General features: G+C 45.0%; 2 protein-coding genes across 4 annotated transcripts in view; one reads left to right on the top strand and one right to left on the bottom strand.

Moving 5' to 3' along the window:
- LOC149874599 (granulocyte-macrophage colony-stimulating factor receptor subunit alpha-like) overlaps nucleotides 1-3,658 on the top strand; it is a 38,213-nt gene extending 34,555 nt beyond the window's left edge. For all 3 annotated transcript variants that reach the window (XM_090064426.1, XM_090064416.1, XM_090064408.1), the window contains one exon: nucleotides 1,033-3,658. In XM_090064426.1, coding sequence (XP_089920552.1) covers nucleotides 1,033-1,122 — 90 coding nt within the window. In that variant the 3' untranslated portion in view covers nucleotides 1,123-3,658. The remainder of the gene's footprint in view (nucleotides 1-1,032) is intronic.
- Nucleotides 3,659-10,961: 7,303 nt separating this feature from the next.
- On the bottom strand, nucleotides 10,962-15,524 carry SLC25A6 (solute carrier family 25 member 6). Its single transcript, XM_090064393.1, has 4 exons — nucleotides 15,310-15,524; nucleotides 12,981-13,467; nucleotides 12,017-12,157; nucleotides 10,962-11,631 (listed from the first exon to the last, which is right to left on the bottom strand). Exons 1-4 carry the CDS (start codon nucleotides 15,418-15,420, stop codon nucleotides 11,474-11,476), a joined length of 897 nt encoding a protein of 298 aa, XP_089920519.1. The 5' UTR covers nucleotides 15,421-15,524; the 3' UTR covers nucleotides 10,962-11,473.
- Between the last annotated feature and the right edge of the window lie 10,134 nt (nucleotides 15,525-25,658).

Raw genomic sequence — 25,658 nt, 5'->3', positions numbered from 1 at the left:
TTTTGCCAGTACTGATGTATTTTATCTTAATTACTGTCTTAAATTTAATTTGAATTTTACCTGACTAAAATTCTACTTTACCTACAGTATATGTGGATTAGTTTCTACTATAGACAACTAGGAAACAGAAAGAGAGATCACCAGGGATTCTGGTTTTCTCCGATAAAAATTCCCCAATTTTCAGGTTATAAAAGTAACCCAAAGATCCACATTTTTCCATGATTAAAATGAAACACCATTACACACATGCGCACATGCACTTGCACAAACACACGCACACGTACTGTTTCATTTTGATCATGGGAAAATGGGATTTTGGGTTACTTTTTTAACCCAAAAATTGTGGATATTTTTTTTTTACCAGAGAAAACCAGGATCCCTGGAGATCACAAGCTGTGAGTAACTTTCTTTTTCATGTCTTGAGGAATAGATTAAATCACTTAATGTCCAAGTCAACACCTTAATTTTTATTCCGTTTCACATAATTAATTGAGAGACAGTCCTGTGCTCTAACTCGCCAGTAGTCCTGAAATAATCACAGTTGGGTCTCAGGATATATATTTACACCTTTTTGGAAACATCCGATGCACTGCCAAGTATTTCATGCCCATTTTGCCATAAGGTGGGGAGGAAGGTGTTATGCTATTCAATGTACTTTTTCCTTTTAATGGACAAACTATGATATACAGGCAACCCCTGCTTAATAATAATTTGCTTAGTGTTATTCTGCTATAACGCTTGTTTTTCACTGATACCTGATTCCACTTAGGCTCGAAAAGTTTCATTATAATGCTCACAATTGCCATTTGGTTTGTCAAAAACTTTCAAAAACTTGTCAAAAAGTTTCGCTTAACGTTATTTTCTGCTTAACGCTCATTTTTTCAAGAATCAGTTGGGAGTGCTAAGCGGGGGTTGTACCTGTACAAAAGAAAAATGAGTCAAAAAGGCACTATTGAATAAACAGGAGCTGCAAGGAGTAAATCTGTTCCTAATCCCATGTATGAAATACAAATCTTTTTCTTCTTTCCACAGAGAGAATTTGAGACTCCACCAATAAAATATGAAACTGAAGAAGTAATAACTACTGTGGAAGAAATGTCTCCATTTCCAAAAGCAAACTGAAACATTTGGATTTCCCAGCTCAGACAATCAAGATACCCTTATGGCAACTGCAAGATATTCTGTGTCATTTTTAATGGATGGTAGAGCTATACATACATACAATTGCCTAAAACTTTAAAAACTTATTTTCAGTTGCTTCTAATTTTACAGTGAGCACTGGCAGAAAGCCGTGGCCGTTGCTATGGGAACCTGGCTGCAGGCTCCCAGCCAGCAGCTAGCCCCTCCCAGACCAACAGTGAACTTCTGTTTGGTCTGGGATTATTCTGTAACTCAGAATCCTTTGAAGAAATCAGTCTGAGTTACAGCTGGGAGCTGCACTTGTGTCTGCAACCTTGGAACAGTTTCAAATGTAGGGGGAAGTGGGGGGAGCTGCTGCTGTTTCACTCTTTTCCCTGTACACTAGCCTGTAGCAATGTGGGTGAGCTGTATTGCCCAGCTGTAACCCTGGATGAAACAAACGTAGAGGTTTGGCTACGTTTATGCATCTCCAGCAAAACCAAGGAAGCGATTCTTCCACTCTACTCGGCTTTGGTGAAACCGCAGCTGGAGTACCACATCCAATTCTGGGCACCACACTTCAACATGGATGTGGGAAAACTTCAGAGAGTCCAGGGAAGGGACACCTGTATGATCAAGGACTTGCATAGCAAGCCATATGAGGAGAGGCTGAAGGACCCATAACTATTCAGGCTTATTGTGAGCCGTGAGCCCCTGGGCCATACTGGGAACTGCACTGCATATATGAGCAGCCTCCTTGCCCTCTAACCTGGAATTTTGGGTCAACATTAGGATGCACCAGGGTTTACAGGCCTCCCATTCTTAAATTTCCTAAAATATATTTAGGAAATGAAAGCAAGAACTTGGAATCCACAAAGATAATGGATTGAATTTAATGGCTAACTAGGAGTCCCATTTTAGGAATTTGTAATGCAGCCATTTTGGGAAAGACAGACAGTGGACTTGGTGGTGTAATGAAACCCCGGAAAATGCAGCCATGCAAAATCCCTGTTTTTTATTGAGCATCTTCACAGGATGTGATGTAAAATACAAAGCATAAACAGTTGGACAACATTCCAGAGAGAATGTACACCTCATCATCCCTAACACTGTGTGTATGAAAGTTGGATCAAAGATAACAAGGTAAGGCAATAACCTGGTCCCGGGCCAAGAAAGACTGTGAGAGGGAGGTAGCTGGCAGGAAGCCAGGAGACCCAGGTGTGGAGAGGCCTCTACAGAGGGGCAGAAGTTTAGGGCCCAGCCAGGCCATGAAGCAACCAACAGCACAGAGGCCTAGGGTTGTGGATAAAGGGGCAAAGACAGAATAAGGGCCCCTGGTAAAAGCTACAAGGATGCAGCACGAAGCTGACAAGCCCATAGAGTGGCGAGGAATACAGCCACAAGTGCATCTCAGCGGAACCTGATCTGATTGTACTTTACGTTGGGTTTGTTTTGAGTTTTCTTTACAAGAACTTCCTCAGCACAAAGCTGCAGTGAGTCCAGTTATAGGGAGATATGCCTGTAGCCAAAAGACACCCAAAAAGGAACTGTCAGCCAAGGTCTCTCATCCTTGTAATGGCAGGACATGCAAGTGAGAAGCAACCACCCTTCTAGCCTTGGATGTAGTAAGGGTGGGGTAAAGGGGAAGTTGGAGCCCCATGAAGAAACCAAAGGTGTGGGACCTCATAAGCTATCTGCAGGAACTGTCTCCCAAGAACATCGAGTCATGGCAAGCTAGCAGCCGCTACCAGAACCTGCAGGTGACACTACTTAGGATCCCACCCTGACGTCACACAGGTTAGGGCATCAGTTAAGAACGGAATTAAGCCCTACAATACATACTTGTGATAAGGTACAATGGCTTTCTGAACAGTATCCCATAGCAAAATATGTGTTCTATAGATGCTGTGCCCAGGTTAGTACTAAAGATCAGTATTTGTCCTCCTCTTTCACCCCAACTCCAAAATAATCCTTATATGAAATAGAGATGCAGTTTCCCTATACTGGAGTAATAATGTCCAATAACTGTAAAAGTCATGGTCTGAGGCTGACTAGCTAGAATATACACACACTTAGGTTTTGACTGTGCAGGAGATACAGAAAAAGTCTTTTAAGTACACTACATACACCTGCACCGTTCTGGCTAGTAAAAATGTTCCATGTGGTGAAATATAGGATAGTTTCATAGTTTCATAGTAGCTAGAGTCGGAAGGGACCTAGGTAGATCATCTAGTCCGACCCCCTGCCTTAGCAGGAAAGAGCACCGGGGTCAGATGACCCCGGCAAGGTGCTCATCTAACTTCCTTTTAAAAATCCCCAGGCTAGGAGCCTGCACCACTTCCCCTGGAAGCTGGTTCCAGGCCCTAGCCACCCTGACTGTGAAGTAGCGTCTCCTAATATCTAATCTAAACTTACCCTCCGCCAGCTTGTGACCGTTATTCCTGGTCACTCCTGGCAGCGCACGGGGGAACAGGGACTCCCCCAATACCTGCTGATCCCCCCTGACCAGTTTGTAGCAGGCCACAAGGTCCCCCCTTAACCTTCTCTTGTGGAGGCTAAACAGGTTCAGGTCCCGTAGCCTCTCCTCATAAGGCCTGCCCTGCTGACCCCTGATCATACGAGTGGCCCTCCTCTGAACTCTTTCCATATTGTCCACGTCCCTCTTGAAGTGTGGCGCCCAGAACTGGACGCAGTACTCCAGCTGCGGCCTGACCAGTGCCGCATAGAGGGGGAGGATCACCTCCCTGGACCTGCTCAAGATGCATCTGTGGATGCATGACAGGGTACGGTTGGCCTTCTTGACTGCCTCCCCACACTGCCGGCCCATGTTCATCGTGGAGTCAATGACGACTCCAAGATCCTTTTCCGTCTCTGTGCTGGCAAGAGGGGAGTTCCCCAACCTGTAAGTGTGGTGCCGGTTCTTCCTCCCCATGTGCAACACCTTGCACTTATCAGTGTTAAACCCCATCCTATTCTCATCCGCCCACCGTTGCAACCTGTCAAGGTCAGCTTGTAGCCTATTGCACCCTTCTAGTGCACCCACATCCCCCCACATCTTAGTGTCATCAGCAAACTTGAACAGGGTGCTTTCTACCCCCTCATCCAAGTCACTGATGAAGATGTTGAACAGTGCGGGCCCGAGGACCGAGCCCTGCGGAACCCCACTGCCCATGTCCTTCCAGGTCGAGAAGAATCCATCCACTACCACCCTCTGGGTGCGGCCCTCCAACCAGTTGGCGACCCATTTGACCGTGTGGGCATCGACACCACAGTCTCCCAGCTTTTTGATGAGGACAGGGTGAGAGACAGTGTCGAAAGCCTTCCGGAAGTCCAGAAAGACTACATCCACAGCAACCCCTGCGTCTAATGATTTGGTGACCTGATCGTAAAAGGCCACCAGGTTGGTCTGACAAGACCTGCCACTGATGAACCCATGTTGGTTGCCCCTGAGCATGCATTCCCCCGCAAGGCCCTCCTGGATGTGTGCCAGGATAATTTTTTCAAAGAGCTTACCCGGGATTGAGGTAAGACTAACTGGCCTGTAATTTCCCGGGTCCTCTTTTTTTCCCTTTTTGAAGATAGGGACCACATTGGCCCTCTTCCAGTCCTCCGGCACCTCACCAGAGCACCACGAGTGCTCATAGAGCCGCGCCAGGGGTCCCGCAATGACCTCGGCCAGTTCCTGTAGAACCCTAGGGTGAAGATCGTCCGGACCAGCGGACTTGAACACGTCCAGCCTCTCCAGAAGTACCCTAACTAAGATAGAATTGGGGCAAAGGGTAAATAAAAAAAACCCAGTCAGATTCTTATTTATAATTCAATACTAAATTATATTACTAAAATATATCTGAAAACAGCATTTTCACTTAATTATCTATATTCTTAAAGGCTTTGTGTTGTGGGAGTGAGAAGAACTTTAGAGCTATATGGTAAAAAACATCCTGAAGGCTTATAATTTTTAAAAGAGCAAAGATATTTGTGGATGATACAATAAACATATCAGCTCTATAGCTGGGATAATGTTAGACAAGTTTTCAAAGGAAGTTTTGGATTTGAAAGTTTATCTAGCTTTATCCCATCTATACAGTTGGTCCAATAAAAGATATCTGACATTCTGTACCACATATGGTCACGCGTCCCAGGTACGTCTCCTACATGCCGAGATCATTGTTGTTTCACTTCTATTGATTACCTTCTCCCCCCACACCTCCCTTTTATTTTTCATGCAATACAAAATCATACACATATGAACCACGTACAACCCCTGCCGGGGAGTTTCTGTTGCCCAGTGCTTCCTACCACACTTGAACAGCACACGAAGGAAGCCCCACAAGCAGTGCTGAATTATGACATGCTGAGGTTCTAAACTTTACCCAGTTTAAGAGGCCCCATATGATAAAAATAATCAATGAAATTCCTGAAAATGGATTTTCATGAAGTTTTAAGATTATTTCTGCACGAATTTATGAATTCAATATAACAACTATAGAGCCATATATATGCATATTTTAGTCATATTAGAAGGAAAATGTCCAGTTTTTTTCTTATTTAGAGGCCTCATATTGCAAGGCCCTAAACTGTAGTTTAAGTAGTTTAAGCCTTAATCTGGCACTGCCCGCAGGGGGCAGGGAAGGCAGCTGCCTCCAGCACGAGGTTTCCTCTCCATGCTGTGCAAGTGCAGCAGGTAGTGCGGGCAAGAGACCGCTTGCAGTCCCTGCTGATGTGCAGTGCTGGCCACAGCCACATGCCACTGGGCATCAGCACCTGTGCCAGACAAGAGCACCCCTGCTTGCTGTTGTAACAGGGTCTTCCCAGCATGCACCTCTTGTACCTTGATATGGAAATGAAGGATTTTGAAATTAAACAGCCCTCAACGCTGGGAATTGGGACCCAGTGGGTAGTAAACGTGCAAAGGACAAGTTTAGGGTGCCTTGCCCCTTGCATTGGCATGAGCACTGCTGGGCAGCATTTGGGTCACCATGACCTTAAGAATCTGTGTACTCCGAGTCTTGTATATTAGTTGAGCTGAGGCAACTAACCTGTTTGGTTTTCCAAACACATACAAAGCCTCTGGTTGTTTTTGTTACAAATTCATTAAAAACAGAGACTGGATCAGGAAGCCAGAAATAATTGACCACAAGTGGAGATTTAGCTTGTAAAGCTAGTGGCAGGCCTCTGGATAATGACAGTAATCCTGCTTCATACTCATAGTTTCATAGTTTGTAGGGTCGGAAGGGACCTGAGCAGATCATCTAGTCCGACCCCCTGCCGTGGCAGGAAAGAGTACTGGGGTCAAATGATGATCATCTAACCTCCTCTTAAACACCCCCAGGGTAGGAGCCTGTACCACTTCTCTTGGAAGCTGGTTCCAGACCCTAGCCACCCTGACTGTGAAGTAGCGCCTCCTGATATCTAACCTAAACCTACCCTCTGCCAGCTTGTGACCGTTATTCCTGGTCACTCCTGGCGGTGCTTGGGGAAACAGTGACTTTCCCTAGCTTATAACAGGCCACAAGATCCCCCCTCAGCCTTCTCTTTTGGAGGCTGAACAGGTTCAGGTCCCGCAGCCTGTCCTCATAGGGCCTGCTCTGTTGTCCCCTGATCATACGAGTAGCCCTCTTCTGGATCTTCTCGATGCCGTCGACATCCCTCTTGAAGTGCGGCGCCCAGACCTGGACGCAGTACTCCAGCTGCGGCCTGACCAATCCCGCATAGAGGGGAAGGATCACCTCCTTGGACCTGCTCGAGATGCATCTGTGGATGCATGCCAAGGTGCGGTTGGCCTTCCTTACTGCCTCTCCACACTGCCGGCCCATGCTCATCTTGGAGCCAATAATCACTCCCAGATCCCTTTCCGCCTCCGTGCTGACAAGAGGGGAGTTCCCCAGCCTGTAGGTATGGTGCCGGTTGTTCCTCCCGAGGTGCATCACCTTGCACTTGTCTGTGTTGAAACCCATCCTATTCTCGTCCACCCACACTTGTAACCTGTCCAGGTCTGATTGTAGCCTGTTGCATCTTTCCAGTGTGCCCACGTCCCCCCACATCTTAGTGTCATCAGCAAATTTGAACAGGGTGCTTTTTACCCCCTCATCCAAATCACTGAGGAAGATATCGGACAGTGCGGGCCCGAGGACCGAGCCCTGCGGAACCCCACTGCCCACGTCCTTCCAGGTCGAGAAGGACCCATCCACTACCACCCTCTGGGTGCGGCCCTCCAGCCAGTTGGCAACCCATTTGACTGTGTGGGTGTCTACACCACAGCCCCCCAGTTTCTTAATGAGAACAGGGTGAGAGACAGTGTCAAAAGCCTTCCAGAAGTCCAGGAAGACTATATCCACTGCTACCCCTGCATCTAATGATCTGGTGATCTGATCATAAAAGGCCACCAGGTTGGTCTGACAGGACCTGCCACTGATGAACCCATGTTGGTTGCCCCTAAGCATGCAGTCCCCTGCTGGCCCCTCCTGGATGTGTGCCAGCATAATTTTTTCAAACAGCTTGCCTAGGATCGAGGTGAGACTAAGCAGCCTATAGTTTCCTGGGTCTTCCTTCCTGCCTTTTTTGAAGATGGGGACCACATTGGCCCTCTTCCAGTCCTCCGGTACCTCACCAGAGCACCACGAGTGCTCGTAAAGCCGTTCCAGGGGACTTGCAATGACCTCGGCCAGTTCCTTTAGAACTCTAGGGTGGAGATCATCTGGGCCTGCTGACTTGAATACATCTAGCCCCTCCAGAAGCTCCCTAACTAAATCCTCGCTAACCCGTGGCCCAGGTGTGCCTCCCCTGGGGCCCAAGGAGGGCCCAGCAGGGAGGTGGCTGTTCTGGTCCCTACTTAAGAAGATGGAGGCAAAGAAATCGTTAAACATGTTAACTTTACCATCTGGTGTGATGACCACGTTACCCATGTCAGCCTGCAAGGGCCCCACATTACCCAGGACCTTCTTTTTACCCCCTACGTATTTAAAAAAAAGACTTATTGTCCTTAATCTGGGAAGCCGTTCCCAGTTCCATCTCTGCCTCATAGCAGAGAGGTACAGATTGATGGGCAAGTGATAGAAGAAGATCCTGAATTCCTCTGGGTCAAGCGGTGTACCAGCTGGCTCAAGAGTAGTGCCATGACAGATAACACAAAGCAGGTGGAAAAGCTGTCAATCAAAGACTGTACCAAAATGCAATTGAGCAAGCTGCAGGATTAGTACCAGAAAACAAGAGAGCAGCAGCAGCAATCAGTGGGAAGCCTGCTTCAAGCTGTGCGCATGCTGGGTTGAGTAAAATAGACTCAGGGACCTAGTCAAGAACACGCATATAAAGGTCTCAGTCAGAGACTGTCGCACATTGGTACAGAGGACACTGCATGGCTACGGAACACAGCTATGCTACCACACAACGGTCAAAAACAGAACTTGCATCGTGTCATATCAATGATATGAAATATGTGATATAGTATAGAAAGTAGACATGCAGTATGTAATAAAATTAGTAGAAATAAAAAGTAAAAGATAAAATTCCCCACCCCCCAAAAAAAGGCATGACACAGAGAAGATTAGTCTGTCTTTTTGACTCCACATTTACGCCTGACCACTGCTGCTCAACCTAGATGGGCAAGCCCAGTGCTGGCGTGCAGTCGGGGCTGTCACAGAGTGGAGGCCGACATGTTCAGGGGACCAACCAGGGGCTCCCATGTACAGCCTATATACCACCCCCCCCCAGTTATACCTCACAAACACAGCACCCACTGTGAAGTGAGTGGAAGATGCCAAATGGACCATGCTCACTGGAACTGAAAGTGAAGAAATACCATATGATTAAGTAGTACAGAATTCTGTCTGTATTACCATTGAATTATATGGAAAGTGGTGTTTTCAGATGGAAATATGCTTACTACACCCACTGTAAACTTGAGAGCCATCAGACACAGATAGTTTCATCTTTACACAGCACTCCAAAGGAAAAAAAAAAAAAAAAAAAAAAAAAAAAAAAAAAAAAGAGATTCCTCCCAATATACACCACTTACAACCTCAGCAATACTGCTGGAATACTTCTGCCTTCAGTTAGTTTAAATACAGCTGTAAGGTAGTAAAGCTATTCTCTTCACACAGAAGTCCTGTCTCTTGCCGCTAGCCGTTATACGTGCTGTATTAAGAGCAGCAGCATAAAAAGCTCTAAACTTCACTGTCTGGATTTTGAATGGGAAAGGGGCCAAAAACAACCTGTAAATTAAATTTCAATAGCATCTCATCTAAACAGCAAGTGAACAAGCTTGTACATCAAGGGTCTTGTCCCCATTTGTTAAATCTCCTACATTGTTCACACTGCTTTTGCGGTCTTCCCACAAGCGAGCATTAAATCTGTGTACAAAGATCTGAAAATTGAGGCCAGATCTCCCTTAAAAAAGCACCAATTTATCAAATCAAACTCCATGCAACTACAGCATACAAAATGCTAGATCAATATGGGGATCAAAATACTCTTCTCCCAAAGACTGTTGTCCCAAACCAAATCCCTTTTATAAACGCACTGGACATATCTACATACGCAATTAATGTGACTGAGTTTACTGCACAATTTGCACTGGAGTAAACTAATCCAAGCACAGCATCTACGTATTTAAGTACACTAATTTACTGTACTGTTGGATACTAGTGGTTGGTGACAGGACTATTGGGCAGTGCAATAAGTTAGGCTACAACAGACCAATTATGGCATGTGTTTAGATGGCAATGCTTTACTGAGCAAATTAGTCTACTGCACCCCCTGGTTGCTGATCAAGCCCAACCCAGCTTAAGATACCAGACAATAAAGAACACACGCAAGTAAATAACATTTCCAAGCAGCCATAATACCTTCTAGTGACCTAACTTCCCTAGTCCAGTGAGATAAAAATAACGCCCCCCAAATCCTATAAAACTAAAACACTCATTTTTAAAACTAATACTGCTCTGTATAATTTAAAAGTTGAACTGTTCATTGCTCTGTACTTAATGCAGTCATTAATTCTTCCAAAGCATGAAAAAACACTTTGAGCGGGGGAGGGGGGGGAAGAGAAGAAAAGAGATATTAACTTGTAGTTCAAAGATGACCGCCTTTGGGATTACCTAGACAGGGACCCCAAAATGCCTTCTTGAGATCCTTAGAACAATCATTACATTCCTTCATTATGGGTACATCTACTCATGAACATTACTGCCAGGTAGACTAATTAGCTCCACAGGAAAGCATCACAGTCCACATGTATGCTGGTACTAGGTTGCAGTAAATGCATTAACTCCCTTTACTGTTCCCAGCAGTAGTATCTTACAGTGGAGTCATTAAGTGCAGTGAAACACACACGTACATGTGGCAGTTGGTGGTAAATTGTGCCCAGTCAGCCCCTCCACCTTCCAACACCAAGACCTGGAGCTGACCCCCTATGCTCCCTTCTAGTCCAGGGCTGCTTCATCCTGGCTCAAACTGCTGCTGCCCCAGGCGCATCTGTGAGCACTATGCCTGGGAGCAGCTGACTCCAAGACAAACTGCTCTAGAGTTTATTATGTTGCATTAATAGTGGAAAGCAGTCGAGGACTAGGACTCCTTTGAAAAGCCATAGCCAGCAGTCCAAGACACTCCTATCAAAGATGGAAATGTACAACCATTTAACTGACCCTATTTGTATATAAAAGGGTTCCTTGAAGATCTCGCATATATCAGGCATAAAAACTAATGTAATAGATGTACTGTTTTACAATCCATTGATTTGCCTGGCACAATTACCATGTCAAAGGAGGCATCTTCTCCTATGATTAGCTTGCAAGCAATTTCCCAAAGCAGACCAAAACCGTATATAAATAGTAAGTTTACCAGTGTCTGAGTAAGTATTGTTTATTGTTTCACAGCAAAATGCCCCAATTTAAAAACATAATTGCTAGATGTTCAGCTGTGCAAAATGGTACATAGTGCTCGAGTACAAGTGGAAAGAGACATGATTTGTTAACAAGTACTTCTCAAATACAGTTTTATGGTCATAAGATGGGACTTGAAACTAGAGACCAATCCAAAAAAAACAAAAATTTAGAAACAACAATTGTTGCCTAAATTGCTTGGTCAAATCAACCATTTTGGGCCCAGAACTAGTGCTACTGACCCAAATCACCAATATGGAAAATTTGCTGGGCTGAACTGTCAGTTTCAGTGCCTTTATTGGAAACAAATCTTGCAGTGGATCAGTTCCTGGAAAATTTCTAGCCCCATCTACAAACATGATCTGGCCCCAATAAATAACACTCAACACAGGAATTTCTTGGAGGTCAATGGTCCATAATGGTACAGCTTTCTACATGATCTGCTAAATTTTGTTTCCAAGTCTAGTTAGGGTCTTTTAAACAAATTTCTTGAATTCATCATACAGCACGAGCACAAAGGCACCCCCCATTCCTCGGAGAACATTAGACCATGCGCCTTTGAAGAAAGCTTTTCCACCCTCGTCCCGTGCGATCTTCCTCCAACAATCAACTGTTCCTTTGTACATGATGTCAGCTGTAGAAAAACAAAAGTATTTTATTTGTTTGCAATTTACATAATTTGGGGCTGGAACAACCCTTATACTTGGTTTCATGCACCATAAAGTTGTTTCCTGTTTAAGCAGAACGCACTGATATAAATGCAAAAGACATGCAAAAGCCCCCTAACAAGTCTGATTTCCCACCTGCTCTTTTGAGATACTTAAATCCATCATGATCCCACTCCTTTTAGACACTAAAGAATCCTCCCCTTTGAGTTCAGCTGTCTTGGCTATTGATATTTTTAGCAGATGTGAAGCCAAGTAAAAAACACAATAGCCAAGTGTCATTTTGGTAATATATTAGATTTATATAGCAGACAGCAGAATAATTTCAGATTACAGGGGAAAACTGAAGTTTACCTCCTTTACGCCCCGACTGCATCATCATTCGACGTCGCACCGTATCGAAAGGATAGGAGACAACACCAGCCACGGCAGTCACCGTTTGTGCAATCATCCAGCTTATCACAATGTGAGTGTTCCTGGGATCTGGGAGCATTCCTGCAATTAAGATGCCACAATATAAATTCGTGTCTTACACCCACTCATAAAATATTAAACAGGTGCTTTCCTAAGAACAGCAACAGTAATGGCATCTTCACCAACTACAATCAAAACAAAAGGGTAAAGCAACTCATCTCCTGTGAAAATGTTAGACATGCATAAAGTGCAACAACAGAACTGCACTCAGATTGCTTTACAGCAGTGAAGAATATTCTGTGTCAGTAGTTCAGATTAAAAGGCACAAAGTCCCGAGATAAAATTATCCATTAGAAATATCTCCTCAAAAGTCAATTGTCCCACACTTGAAAATGCCTCAATTCTAATATCTTTGAAACTATGTGCAAGTTGATGAAGGAGAATATTCCATTCTTCAAGGCAGTTGTTTAACCACCAAATTAGGTCAACAGGAGACTTTATGATGTGAATGTAACTAACTATATAACATGTTAATTACTAGGGTCAATTGAATCAAGTTCCCTAAAATTGCTTAAACCCATTTAAGAGTGGGGGAAGGGGACATTTTCCTTTTGCTAGAAGCAGCTCTTAAACTTTGCAAACCCTAACACCATAAAGTTGCATCCTGCATTTTCACAAGGGTCTAGCAAAGTCAGCATTATTCATTACTACTTCAATACTACTCTGAAGCTTTTAGCAGGTCTATCAGAAAAATACTGGTTTCAGCACTTCAGACAAATAGCAGCAGAAGTATTTCAAACAGCCACTTGGCTCATTATATTGAAACTGTGAGCAGGCACTCAAAGTCAGCAAATGTCATCATTAAGACTGATAACATAACCTACAGTTGCTTTATAAAATTTACCTTTTGCTGTATCATAGATTCCAAAGTAAGCCGCTCTGTAGATGATGATACCCTGTACTGAGACATTGAACCCTTGATATAAGCCACGCAGACCATCAGACTTGGTGATTTTGACTAGACAGTCCCCAAGGCCAGCAAATTCTCTGTCGGCACCAGCTTTTCCAACATCAGCAGCTAAACGGGTTCTTGCAAAATCCAACGGGTAAACAAAGCAGAGAGAAGTGGCACCAGCTGCACCACCAGAGGCCAGATTACCAGCAAAATACCTCCAGAACTGAGTGTGCTTGTCTACTCCACCTAGGAACACCTGCTTATACTTATCCTTGAAGGCAAAGTTGAGGGCCTGAGTGGGGAAATATCTAATGACATTTGCAAAATTTCCACGCCAGAAGGACAGCACCCCTTGTTCTTTTGGGATACGCACTACGCAATCAATGATGCCTTTGTACTGTTTATCAACAGCAATTTGTTTACTTGCATATTGTACCTGCCAAAAAAGAAAAAAGTGTTATTGTTTTGACCATAAGGAAAGCTTACTTGCAGAAAATACTGCAAGTTCAGACCAGGTTCCATATTCATACTGCAATACCAAAGAAATGAGGATTCCCAAGTTTGAGTGGCCTTACCCAATTATTTCTCAAAGCACGCCTCCATTGACCACCACAAACTACTTTTACAATCACTTCTGAAAGGGTAAAATAGGTAAAGTCAGATTGTTACATAAAGTAAATAAATAAAGTGAAGCTACTGCTAAGTCTAATTTTATAATGTAAATATTTGCATTAGGGGACCACCACACAAATATTAATGCTTTGATTTGCCTCACCAAAAAAGGAAATTTAAGTAGTCCAACGATAGCAACTGGTCCTCCTTCTTAAAAACATGAATTAAAAAAAGTTCAGATTTATTTTTCCCTACTAAACACAGGAGAAACAAAAATCAGGACTTACCAAAGCAGACACCAAAACTAGTACAATGCTACAATCAAGTGCAAAACCCCAGCATTTAGGGGTGAAGACATTTCAAAGTTTAAAGTTCTTTAGAAGCAAGCTGAGGTGGGTTAGTTCAAATACTGGAAACCTTTAATGCAGTGTTTCTTAACCTGTGGGTCATGACCCAGAAGTGGGTCACAAGAATATCCGAGGTCACAAACAAACTTTAAAAATGGATTCTCCCTTAATGGAGAAAAACATGGGAAAAATAGCTTCTCTCTTTCAGGCTGACCTAGTTCCAGCCTCCGAGGGAGATTTGGGGCTGCCTGGGCACCCCCGGATCCCCCCCCACTGCCCCATACACTGGGGGACTGGGGCCTGGGGCAGAGCAGCAACAGGTCAGGATTAAGGGGGACTGTCCATCTATATTTACAAATGGGTTCCCGTACAAAAAGAGGTTAAGAACCCCTGCTTTAATGCACTTAAGACACTTGACCCCTAACATTCACCTCACAGCAATGAGTATGTCAACTCCTCCATCTTCTGCCTGACTTTAGACTAAACAGGGGACTAACTTCCCCTCTTGCCTCCACCTTGACCCAGTTTATCCTGCCAATGCCCCGGGGGCTCCTCAATAGCTTTTATCCCCATCCAAGGCAAGAAGGGCAGAAGCAAAGAGAAACTGCCATTTTCCCCAAGGTCACAAGAAACCAGAAGCAAGACAAGGAACTAGGACTCCTGCCCTGCAGCAGCCCCCTTGCGTCACAGTGCAGCTGGATCTCACACACCGAATGGAAAAAAAAGGGAGCGAGAGACAGCTGGGAGGGTGTTTCCCGCGGCTCCACAGCCCTCCCTCTGCTTCCCAAGCAAGGCAGCTGCTCTCCGCAGGGCCTGCAATCCCCCCTTCCCTCATCCATGCCCAGGCAGGGCTGGGCTGTAGAAGCAGGCCTGCTTCGCTGCCGCTGCGGCCTTTATGACGTCCAGAAAAGGCAACCAATCAGCGGGGTGGGGAGGGGGAGGGCGCCAAACGCTCTGGAGCTGCGGAAGTGGGGTGTCTCCATAGCAGCCAGAGAGGGAAGAGGGGCTGCCGACGGCAGACCCCGTGACTTAAGAGCCTCGCGGCAGCCTCGGCAGTCACGTGACGGCCGGAAACATGGCGGCCACCTCCCCCTCCGCCGGACGGAAGGGGAGCGGGGAAAAGAACCTCCCCCATCAGGCAACACGTCAGAGCGGAACCGGCTCCCAACAGCCACGCGCAGCTACCCACGTGACCCCCGTGCCGGGCCTAGCGCCCATCGTTCCCGCCGGCGCGAGCGGCAGTCCCCGCGCTTGCGTGGGCGCGTGGGGAGGCGGGGGGGAAGTCACGCGCGCCCCGGTGTTCTGCACGCGGCGCCGACCTGCAGCAGCAGCTTGACCCGCTCGATGGGCGCCACCGCCGTCTTGCTGATGGCCGCGGCCACGCCGCCCGCCAGGAAGTCCTTGAGGAAGGAAATGGCCTGGTCTGCCATGTTGTCGCTGGCTGCCGTGGGGTTGTGGTAGTGGTGGTGTGGGGGGTGACACGCACAGAGACACCCACGGCCGCTCGCGCCGAAAGGACCTCCCTGCCTGCGCGCATGAGCTAAATGCCCGACGCCGCCGGCCCCGCCCTCCGCCGCACCCCATTGGCTGCGCAGAGGGGGGCGTGGCCGCACCGGCCTCACCGCCCCCCACCCCGTGCCTCTGACTTGTCTGCCCAGGCCCCGCCCCGCTCCCCGCTGGCAGCTGCCAATTACTTCTAGCCCAACGCTGGCGCTCGCGGCCGTTGGCTCCGCCCCTCCCCCCTGCAGACAGCGGCTGCCCGAGGCGTCTTGGTGTTCGAAAGCTTGCGAGGAAGAATTGTTTCAGCTATTTGAGTTGGCCTAATAGAAGATACCGGATTTACCCAAAGAATCTTGTCTGCTTGTGTCCTTAGGCCGATAGGGATACAACCTACACCCCTGAAAGGGGCTCGGGGTTGGGGGACCCTGGGGTGCTGTGAGACCTGCCTCAGGGTGTGCCCTGCCCTCCTCACACACTTCAAAGCAGAACGCGGGCTTGAGCCAGCGGCTGTCTTGCCCAGCTTCCGGGTCTGGCAGGGCAGGACCCCAGTGACCATGGGGTTAGCTCTCATCAAGGAGCAGAGTTTCACTTAGCAGCATCCACTGACTCCCAGGACTCATTTGAGGGCCAGTAGACACTATCTACTCTGCTCTGCTCCATGACTGGTCCCCATGCTACAATCCCTTGGGACCCGTTCTGGATCCCCCTTGGCACTCATTAGCTTTTGACCTCCGCTCCTGTCCCTGTTTTTTATTGTCTGTCCCAAGGAGTCTGCTGTCATGGTTTCCTGTAGCCTCCCTGCCTGAGGGAGGCTGGTAAGAAATTTGGTGGGCTAGGCTCACGTGATTGAAGGATGACAAATAGGCCTGGTGTGTCTGACAGGGCAGGACCCCTGGTGGTCCCCCTGTCCCTCTTCTGCTCACGTCAATGGGCAGAGTTTCACTAGGCAGCATCCACTGGCTCCTTGGACCGATTTGAGGGCCAGTGGGCTCTGCCCGGTGTGCTCTGCTCCCTGTTTCACTTTGGCACCCTGGTTATGAACCTTTGACCTCCACTCCTGTCCGTTTTCATTGTTATTTGTCCCAAGTAGTCAGTAACACGTCACTTGTGGCCCCCAGTAGTAAAGGGAGCTTCTTGGTTCCTTGGTGGGAAGGGCCTGGGCCCATGAAATCCCTCCATGTGTTAAAGTTCTATGTCCGACAGAGCAGGACCCCCCGTGACCGCCGAGTGGTTCTTGCCGTTCTCTGCTCACAGCTCTGGGCAGTTTCACTAGGTGCCGTACACTGGGTCCTTGGACTTGCTTGCAGGGCAGTGGGTGCTGGCTGGGGTGCTTTGTTCCATGTCACCTTCCAGATCCCTTATTTTGGACCTGCGGCCTCGCTCTCTTCCCTATTTTCTTTTTTTACGTCATCTCAAAAAATTAATTGTTGCTTTCTTGGTAGCCCCCATTTTAAGGGAGGCTTGTAGTTTTTCTTGGTGGGCATTGGCCCACAATCCCTTGAAAGCAGCAAGTAGGCCTGTGTCACGCAGTTGATACGTACCCTTTAATGACATGGGGAGGGAGGCTAACCATTGCTTTTTACGCATTAACCCCATGTTAACCTTACATATCAAATAAGCCTGTCTCTGAGAGTATAGGACCCACTGACTGGGGCCTCCTTTCCCACCTCCACTCATGTCTCCACGTAGAGTTTCACTGGGTGGCGTCTACTAGCTCCCTGGACTCCTTCAGGGGCCACTGGGTGCTGGCCAGGGTACTGTGCTCCTTGTCCCCTCTCAGCACACTCATTTTGAACCTGTGACCTCACTCCCACTCGTTTTCTCTTTAATTCCCCAAAATCAATTAGCATGCACCCAATAGCTCCTCCCCCCCAGAAACAGGGTGGGGGGAGTAACTGTTGCTCTTTGGGTGAACATTATGGGTCAAATATGCCTCTGACAGTGCAGGACCCTCAGTGATTGTGGGGCCAACTTCCTGTCTCTTCTCCGCTTACATCACCTAGCAGTTTCACTGGCTCCTTCGACTCGTTCAGGTGTGCAGTGGGCACTGGCTCCTTGTCCCCTTCTGGATCTGTCATAATTTATCTATGACCCTCACTCCTTTCCCTATTTTCTTTTTACTTGTCCCAAGCAGTTAGGTGGGATGCCTACAGTGTAGCCTCCCTTACTAAAGGAGGCTTATAGTTTCTCTACTGGGCCTTGGCCATGGACCCTTTGGCACCCTTTGACAAACAGACCTGTCTCCAAAAGCAAAGGGGACCATGGGGCCATCTTCCTGTGCCTCCTTTGCTCACGTCTCCAGGCAGTTTCACTGTGTGGCATCCACTGGCTCCTTGGACTCGTTTGGGGGGCAGTGCACTGCAGCCCCCTTTTGGAGCACTCATTATTAATCTTTGACCCCCACTCCCTTCCCTGTTTTCAGATTTGTTGTCCCACAAAATCCATTGTTGTGTCCCCAGTAGTCCCTTTAATTAAGGAAGGCTTAAGGAGTTTTCCTGGTGGGCTTAGCCCACCCTTAAAATAGCATAACAAATAGACTTGTCACCAACAGTTTTTGTCTCCTCTGCTCATGTTTCCAGGCAGTATCCACTGGCTCCTTGGATGTGTTCAAGGGCCAGTGGATGCTAGCCAGTGTGCTCTGTGCCACAGATCCCCATAGAGCACTCATTGTATCACATGCATTCCTGTCCCTCATTTTGCATTAGTTGTCCCAAGACTGTTCCTGCAGACTTAGTGACTGACCCCTTCTAGAAACAGAGGGGATTTCTGTGTGCACTCATCATGCCCATGTTTTGTAACAAATAGGCCTGTCTCCAACAGTTCCTGTCCCTTAGCTATTCATGTCTCTGGACAGTTTCACTGGCTGGCGTCCACCAACTTCCATTTGGGGGGCAATGAGCAGTGGCCAGTGTGCTCCTCTGCTCAGTATCACCCCTCTTGCAAACATGATCTAAATTTTGTTTTGTTTTCTTAGGCATGCACATTGTGGTGCAGTCTTAAAAAAAACCCTACCAAACAAAAAAAACAAACACTTCCTTCTTCCCCCCAGTAATATGCACATTTTCTCTTTGATGCTAAACATTTCTTGATAAAATCATGTAACCCATGAATTTATGTTATTCCACTGTCATAAAGTTTAACTTTTTAATTTAGAACTTTTGTTTCTAATGTGCAATTTAAGTTTTGTCAGCAGTCACGTGCTATATATATTTTCTTTTCTAGCAGTCTTTGGCTCAGTTCAGGAAATGAGGCCGTAAACTACAAATCTAATTTAGCTGCATATATACTTTATCAGCATAACAAGATATTCAGGGGGTGATCAAATTTAGTATGAAGCTATCTCAGTTTAAATGCTTCATTATGGTACAGGATGAGACAGTTGCCCACCAAGTTAATTTATAGGCCTGGACAACAATGCACTCTATGCAGTCTTGATGTGTAATCAGATACTCAGCTGCATGAAGCTCACTGCAGGATATGGGCCTTTGTTGCAAACTTACATGACCTGTATATGTCATCAGATCCCACATAACTACTGAAAGTGATATTTTTAGCTTAAATGCCACATTTCTATCTAAAATTATACCTATTTTTAAAAAAAATAAGACCCAAAATTAGTGTCTCTCTATAAAGGTTTAGCTTACTTTTGCATTTAGCAGCGCTTTGTATATCACTAGTTTCACTAATTAGCTTATATGGAACTTTCATACACTGAAAAACAAAACAAAACAAAACAATTTTTTAACATAGAAAAGTAGGATTGCAGAATAGCAAAAAATTACAGTTGGATAAATATCTGTAACCACTGCCAACACATTCACGTAATTTACCAGATTTCAAAATGACTGTATCCCTTTATGTAGAAGGTTGTATAAGTATAGAGTACTATGCACTTTGCCTGTACTCTGTCCTATCAGATGATGCACAACATGCATCAAAGCATGTAAAGAAAAGTGTTTTGAATTTTACTTACTGATCTTGCAGCTAGACTCACTGTGTCTGTATAGATTTAATTATGTGATCAACATTATACTGTATTATTTGAGAAACAATATGTGACTATGATCAAAGACTGAAAAACATATTCATAAGGATAGCCCATGCAGCCTTAACTATGGCACTTTCTGACTTTTGAATGCTTAACTATGACACTTTAACATCCTCCTAATATAATGCTCTATAGGAGTTTGTAGTTTTTTTGTTTCTTCTTGATAAAACCAAAACTATGTTTAAAAGAACTTTATTTTCCAGGCCATTGAGATTTTGTTAGCTTGCAAAATGAGAATATGGAGTAAATTTATGCCATTATAGGGAACTTTTGGGATAGACACAACTGAATGTCCTGTCCCATGCACTTTACACACTTAAATGGCATGTATGAGGCCACATAGCTGCCATTTTTAGTACTTACACACAATTTACGATTCCATGGTATATCCCTATTCTGAGGGCCCTTACTGTTTTATACCAATAGCCTAGCATTTAGAGCACTTCCCCAGAAAGCAGCAGACCCAGGATTTAGGCCCTCAAAAGGGGGGTTGAATTAGCTTTTTACTAAGTACTCTAACCACAAATTAGGCATTATTGACAGCTTAGTTCCGCCTTTCTCTTGAAATCAAGCCATCGTAGAAGCAGTTGCAGGCCAGATGGGGGAGGCAAAACTCCCCTTCACTGCACCACCCAGGTGAGCTCTGCCGCATGTGCCCCCTCCCACCCCCCCTCAAGCTCCTGGGACCTACAGTGCAGGCAGCCCCCTCCACATCCTATTTTTCTGTCTATCTGCCTGGCCACAGCACAGCCCTCCTGAGCCTGCTCAGTGGCTGAGTGCATGCTTGTACACACAAAAATAAAGTGAGCGCAGCCTCACAAAAACCTACGCATCTCTGATTTAGGCTGTAAGGTGCAGCTCTACACTGCCTTCTCCCTGACTTCAGACTAACCCAGCTAAGACCTGTCTCTAAATCACAAACTGTGCATTAGTGCCACAAACTGCAGTTACACAGTCTCATATGTGCCATTTAGGTGGGTAAAATGAACTAGGATTTATCACTACAAGCAGTTATTTTCTCCCAGTCTAGTCTACCATCATTCTTCACTGTTTCAGTACACGCTATTCTAAAGCCATCTTTTTTTCAGGCCCCCGCTTTTTGTATCTTTATTTTCAGCTTCTTTTTCCTCCTTTCTAGATCACTGCCCCAATCACTCTTATCCTTCTTACTTTCCCCCTTCCACCTCCTTTCATTCTCTTTCCTTCTGTGTTCGTACATCTAATTTAGATCCTCTGGAAAATCTGACTGTTCCACTCCACCTTACAAGATTTAGGCTTAACCACATGAAATTCTGATCCATATTATACAGGCTTGCTTGGACTTGGGGTAGAAGAGCTTGGTTATATGGAAGGAGAAGAAACAGGAAATAGATACAGAACTGACACGCTTCTATGAAGGGCATTAGGGAAATAAACAATGAAGGTTTCCTATTAAATACAGAAGATGGAGGGGGAAGGAGGGAACATGAGATGTTTCTACTGTGATGCAGCTATAAAGGAGGCACCATCATGGCCAAGACAAGTGTTAACACAAAGGTATTATGTCCCAGGGCATACAGAACATGGTCAGTAAGCACCATGCAAACATGCATCAGTCCATTCATGTATGGTAGGAACACCTTGAATCAGGACGTCCCTCAGGCTGAAATATTTTTAACATCATTGTCTGAACAGGTCTGGCTCTCTTCCATTTTCTTTTCCTTTTATTTCTGACCTGGATTTCTTTATATATAAATTGGATTTCCCCCCCTTTACTATAACTCTGTCATCCACTTTCACAAGCCCACACATGAAGTAGTACTATCAGAGGTGAGCTGCTGGCTGATATTAAGCAAAATGAACTGGTCACCACCCCTCTTCTCCTCCAATCGCTACAGCTTCAGAGTTTGTGCTTTGCCACTAGTCTGCTAGTTCCAAGAAATCTTATAACATGCAGAGAAGTCTGTCTTGAGTTTGCTATGGAGAACTGATATCCTAGTTCTCCTTTCCAGTTTTGTTGGGATTACACAGTCACAGCAGCATTTGACCCCGATTTCTTTACGCTCTTAGCTAACCTCTGTAATATTTTACAGTGTGTAATATGTAAATTCTTTTCTGGGTAATAATTCATGCATAATAGTAAGTATTCACTGGATCTCACAGAGCACTGGCCAGATAAGTTTATCTGAGCATAACTTTAATCTCCTTTCTGCAATACATATATCTCTGCACTATTTAATGTCCATGCCATCTATGTGTTGATTCTGGAATGAATGAATGAATGAAAGGTCAGACAAAAAAGCACAAAATATATTTGCATAGGGGGATGCTCAAAAGGAAAGTCCTGTCACGGCCACCTCAATTGCATCTTTTTGCTCTTAAGTGCAGTTTTGCCATGAAAGGACGTGATGTCACCCAAGGATTTTTCCACGGACCTCAGCTGTAACATATCTCTACTATGTCAGGGTACTTACCTTAGGGATGAACTTTGTACTTAAGACGCAAGTTTAATTTTACAAAGGTGAAGAAATAATTGCAGGAGCTATGACTCAGTTTCCAGCTGCCTGCACACATGATATGTTCAGGTGAGGAAAGTGGAACAAGTTCAGTTGTATATAACCTGTAGGTCTCAAAACTGATAAGCATAAATCAAGGGGGGGTCTATGGGCATAATACAGAACCATATGTAGTACTGGTAATGGAGGTGACATGGAAATACATATTTAGAGAGAGAAGAGAGTCAGAGTTTGTCACTGCAGTGCTATGCTGTCCTCATGATTTAGTTTAATCACATTAAATATGACATGACCTGGAGACAACCACTTCCACTATGCATTTCCTAGGGCTATTGGTAAGACTTTAACAGAAAGATGCTTATTTTTGACAAAAATCTTTTGTAGAGTTTCAATTTTAACTTGAAAAATCAGTAAATTGATTTTTGAATTTACTAAGTCCTATCAACTAGTCTGATTTTTTAAATAAGGACTGATGATTAAAAGCATTGCATTCATCCCTGATCGATTCATAGATGGCATGGACATTAAATGCTGCAGGGATGAAAATGTCAATGATGAAAATTAACTGTAGGCATAAAGTCTTGTAGTAAATTTTATTAGAGAAATAACATTATAACATTAATATTTTTATGTAGCTGATATAATATACTACAGATTTCCAAAGTAATTTAGTTCCAGACCCAGATTGGTACATTGTACGCTTTACATAGGACCCAACCTGACTTTAAGTACTTATGTGCAACTCCAGATCCAGCAGACACAAAGCTTATTAGGCTTCTTTCATTCAGCACCTCTGCAAAGATCCCTAGGCACCTAAATTTAGGTTTCTGTACACAGCTAGAACAGCCCCAGGCTGAGCCAAATTCCCACCATGCTCTGTTATGATCCACAATGGGGATGGGACTCCACCTAAGATCCTAGAGAGGCCCAATCTTGTTAGACACTGTCAGAGTATACCTAACACACACTGACAGCACTAGCTTCAGTAGAAAGTGCAGCGATTTATCTTTTTTTATAACCAGTTAGTGGTTAAAGCACTCACTCAGGAAGTGGGAGACTGGGATTATAGGCCATCCAGTTACAGGACCAGAAGATGAAGAAGCAAGAACTGTTTATTCATTTTAGATTAAACTAGTGGTTCTAGACCTTTATTTAGACTTGAGGCATCTTGCATTAGATTCAAGGTACCTGCTAGAATGTGTCAGCTCCTAGCTTTCACTTGTTTTTTGACTATGGAAAAATATTAGAACAATTGTTCTGTTGCAAATAATTTAGAAAGACCACAGTGGGTCAGAATGTTTTTAACATTGTGGATTCTTGTTTGAAACCTCTCGGTTCATCTTGTGAATCGTGTGTAGGAGTTTGCTCCTGAGGGCACCCTTAAAAGAATATAACAACCTCCTGGTTGAATCATTGCATTAGACAATCTTTGGATAAAATAAAAAAAAATATTCCTGAAAACAGGGATCAGACTTCAGAATTCCTCCTTCTTCACTGAATGGCCTCATCATCATTGAGCCATAGCATCAGGCTCCCTCCCGTTCACCTCCTTCTGCTCCCATGACTGCTGAGATATCCCGGGCTTGTTTTAATAGGGCGGGAAGGGAGGAAAAAGGGGAGCAATGGGAGCTTTGAGCCACACTAGGACCTGGTCGTTAGGGTCCTTTCTTGGAGGTAGGGGATGTGCATTTGTATCCTTCAGGCTAAGGAAGGCCTACAACTTAAGTTTCCCCACACTCAGTACAAGTGCTCCAATCACTAAGCAATTATTCAAAATGTGGGCATCCTCCCCAGCTACTAGACAACTACCCTCAGTGGAGGTCTGTACATGCTAGAACCCAAGGCACTAGAGACATCTAAATATGCAACCTTGACTCAAGCACTATGCTCAACATACCCATGTGCTTTGCGTTTCCTACTGAATATTGTACATGGCTTAGCATAGGCAGTGCAAGTTAATTAACTCTCCCCATGTAGGCATTCCTGACACCTACCCCCATCTATTTGGGGCACCCTCTTGGGCAAAGTGTCTATGAGGCTGATCTCGTTCTGGTTCTAAATTGATATTTATCATGGTACTGCTACCATTCTCCCACCTCCCCCACCCCAAGGCCTACAGCTCATGAGATAGATCTGGCCCACAAGGGAGCCTTGGCAGAATTCCAACTGTAAGGGCAGAGGCTGGCAGTAGCACCAGCCACCTAAGACCCAAACTGGGTTATTTCAGCCCACCACTCAAACACACTGTGAATCTCTGCTTTAATCTAATTTCACTTCCCTTCCCCACCCCGATTGGCTCCATTCCTCTTTTTAGATCATTCTCTCATTCCTACTTCTCATCTCAAAGCTTCAGATCTACCTCACTTCTTCCTTCTAATCTTCTATTTATATAATTCGCCCTCATTATTTTCCATATCTATTTTTTTTCTTATCTTTTGCTGTTCCCTTTTTCTGTCTCTTCACAATCTTCCCCTGGCCTACCTTGAAAATGCAAGGATCAGTACTTGTACCCATTCATCTTTTACCTTATACTGTCTTCCACTTGCAGGTCTTTTTGTAAGTCGCCCCCCCCCGCACTGCTGTGTTTTTGCTTAAAGTCGTTTAAAGACTATTAAGACCACGTAGAAACCATATGGACACAGGGGTGCATCTACACATGCAATTAATGTGACTGAATATACTCCACTCAGTTTGAGCCAGAGTAAACTAATCCCAATGTCACTGTCTACATGTGTTTAAGCATGGTAATTTACTGGGCTGCTGGATACCACTTGCATCTGACAGGACTATCCAGTAGTGCAGTGAATTAGTCTGCTGCCCCCGCCAAGTTTTGCACATGTGTAGACAGTGATGCTTTATTGCACAGCAAATTCATCTACTGCACAGTAAAGCATATAGTGCAGATGTACTCAGGGGTTCCAAATGACTGCTTACTAGCTAAATTAAAACTTAAATGTTTACTATTAGCAGGGATCCTGGTTTTCTCCAATTAAAAAATCCACAATTTTTGGATTAAAAAAAAAGTAACCCAAACCCCACATTTTCCCATGATTAAAATGAAACAACGCTATATAACTATCAATTATTGGTGTTTCATTTTAATCATGGAAAAATGTGGATTTTGGGTTACTTTTTTTAAACCAAAAATTGGGGAATTTATTTTAACAGAGGAAAACCAGGATCCCTGGCTATTAGGTTCTAGTGCTACTGAAGATAAGAAGTCCTACCAGATAGCTCCCACTCACCCATCATTCCCTACTTTAAGCCTTTCACCCTTGGTGAAAGCATATGGTAGCATGAACTGATTTAGAAATAAGGTCATTCTAATCCAGGAGTGGGCCAGATGCGGCCCGCCAGGCCATTCTGTCTGGTCTGCGGAGCCCCAGATTAATATTAATCTGCCCTGGGCTGCCTGTCATAAGGCCCCCGATGGCTTGCCAAAACTCAGTAAGCGGCCTTCTGCCCAAAATAATTGCCTGCCTCTGCTCTAATCTGACTCAACAAGGGAGAAGGGGTTCATTAATAATTCCAAAGTTACAATATAATCAAACAGCCACATAAGAATTGTGGGTGATTTCTGGAAGTACTAGCAACTCCATATGATCAAAACATCACTGCTGTGAAA

Source organism: Crocodylus siamensis, chromosome 1 (genome assembly GCF_052110815.1).
Source record: "Crocodylus siamensis isolate JL-2025a chromosome 1, ASM5211081v1, whole genome shotgun sequence".
In the NCBI taxonomy this organism is placed as follows: domain Eukaryota; kingdom Metazoa; phylum Chordata; order Crocodylia; family Crocodylidae; genus Crocodylus; species Crocodylus siamensis.
This window is presented reverse-complemented; position numbering and strand designations above follow the sequence as displayed.

What these genes read in the sequence shown, in the direction of transcription:
- SLC25A6 (XM_090064393.1), bottom strand. Translation starts at nt 15,420, where the DNA reads ATGGCAGACCAGGCCATTTCCTTCCTCAAGGACTTCCTGGCGGGCGGC. An exon ending in AATCTATGATACAGCAAAAG is followed by an intron (nt 12,158 to 12,980) that starts GTAAATTTTATA and finishes TCTTAATTGCAG; the next exon opens with GAATGCTCCCAGATCCCAGG. An exon ending in GCAGTCGGGGCGTAAAGGAG is followed by an intron (nt 11,632 to 12,016) that starts GTAAACTTCAGT and finishes GTTTTTCTACAG; the next exon opens with CTGACATCATGTACAAAGGA.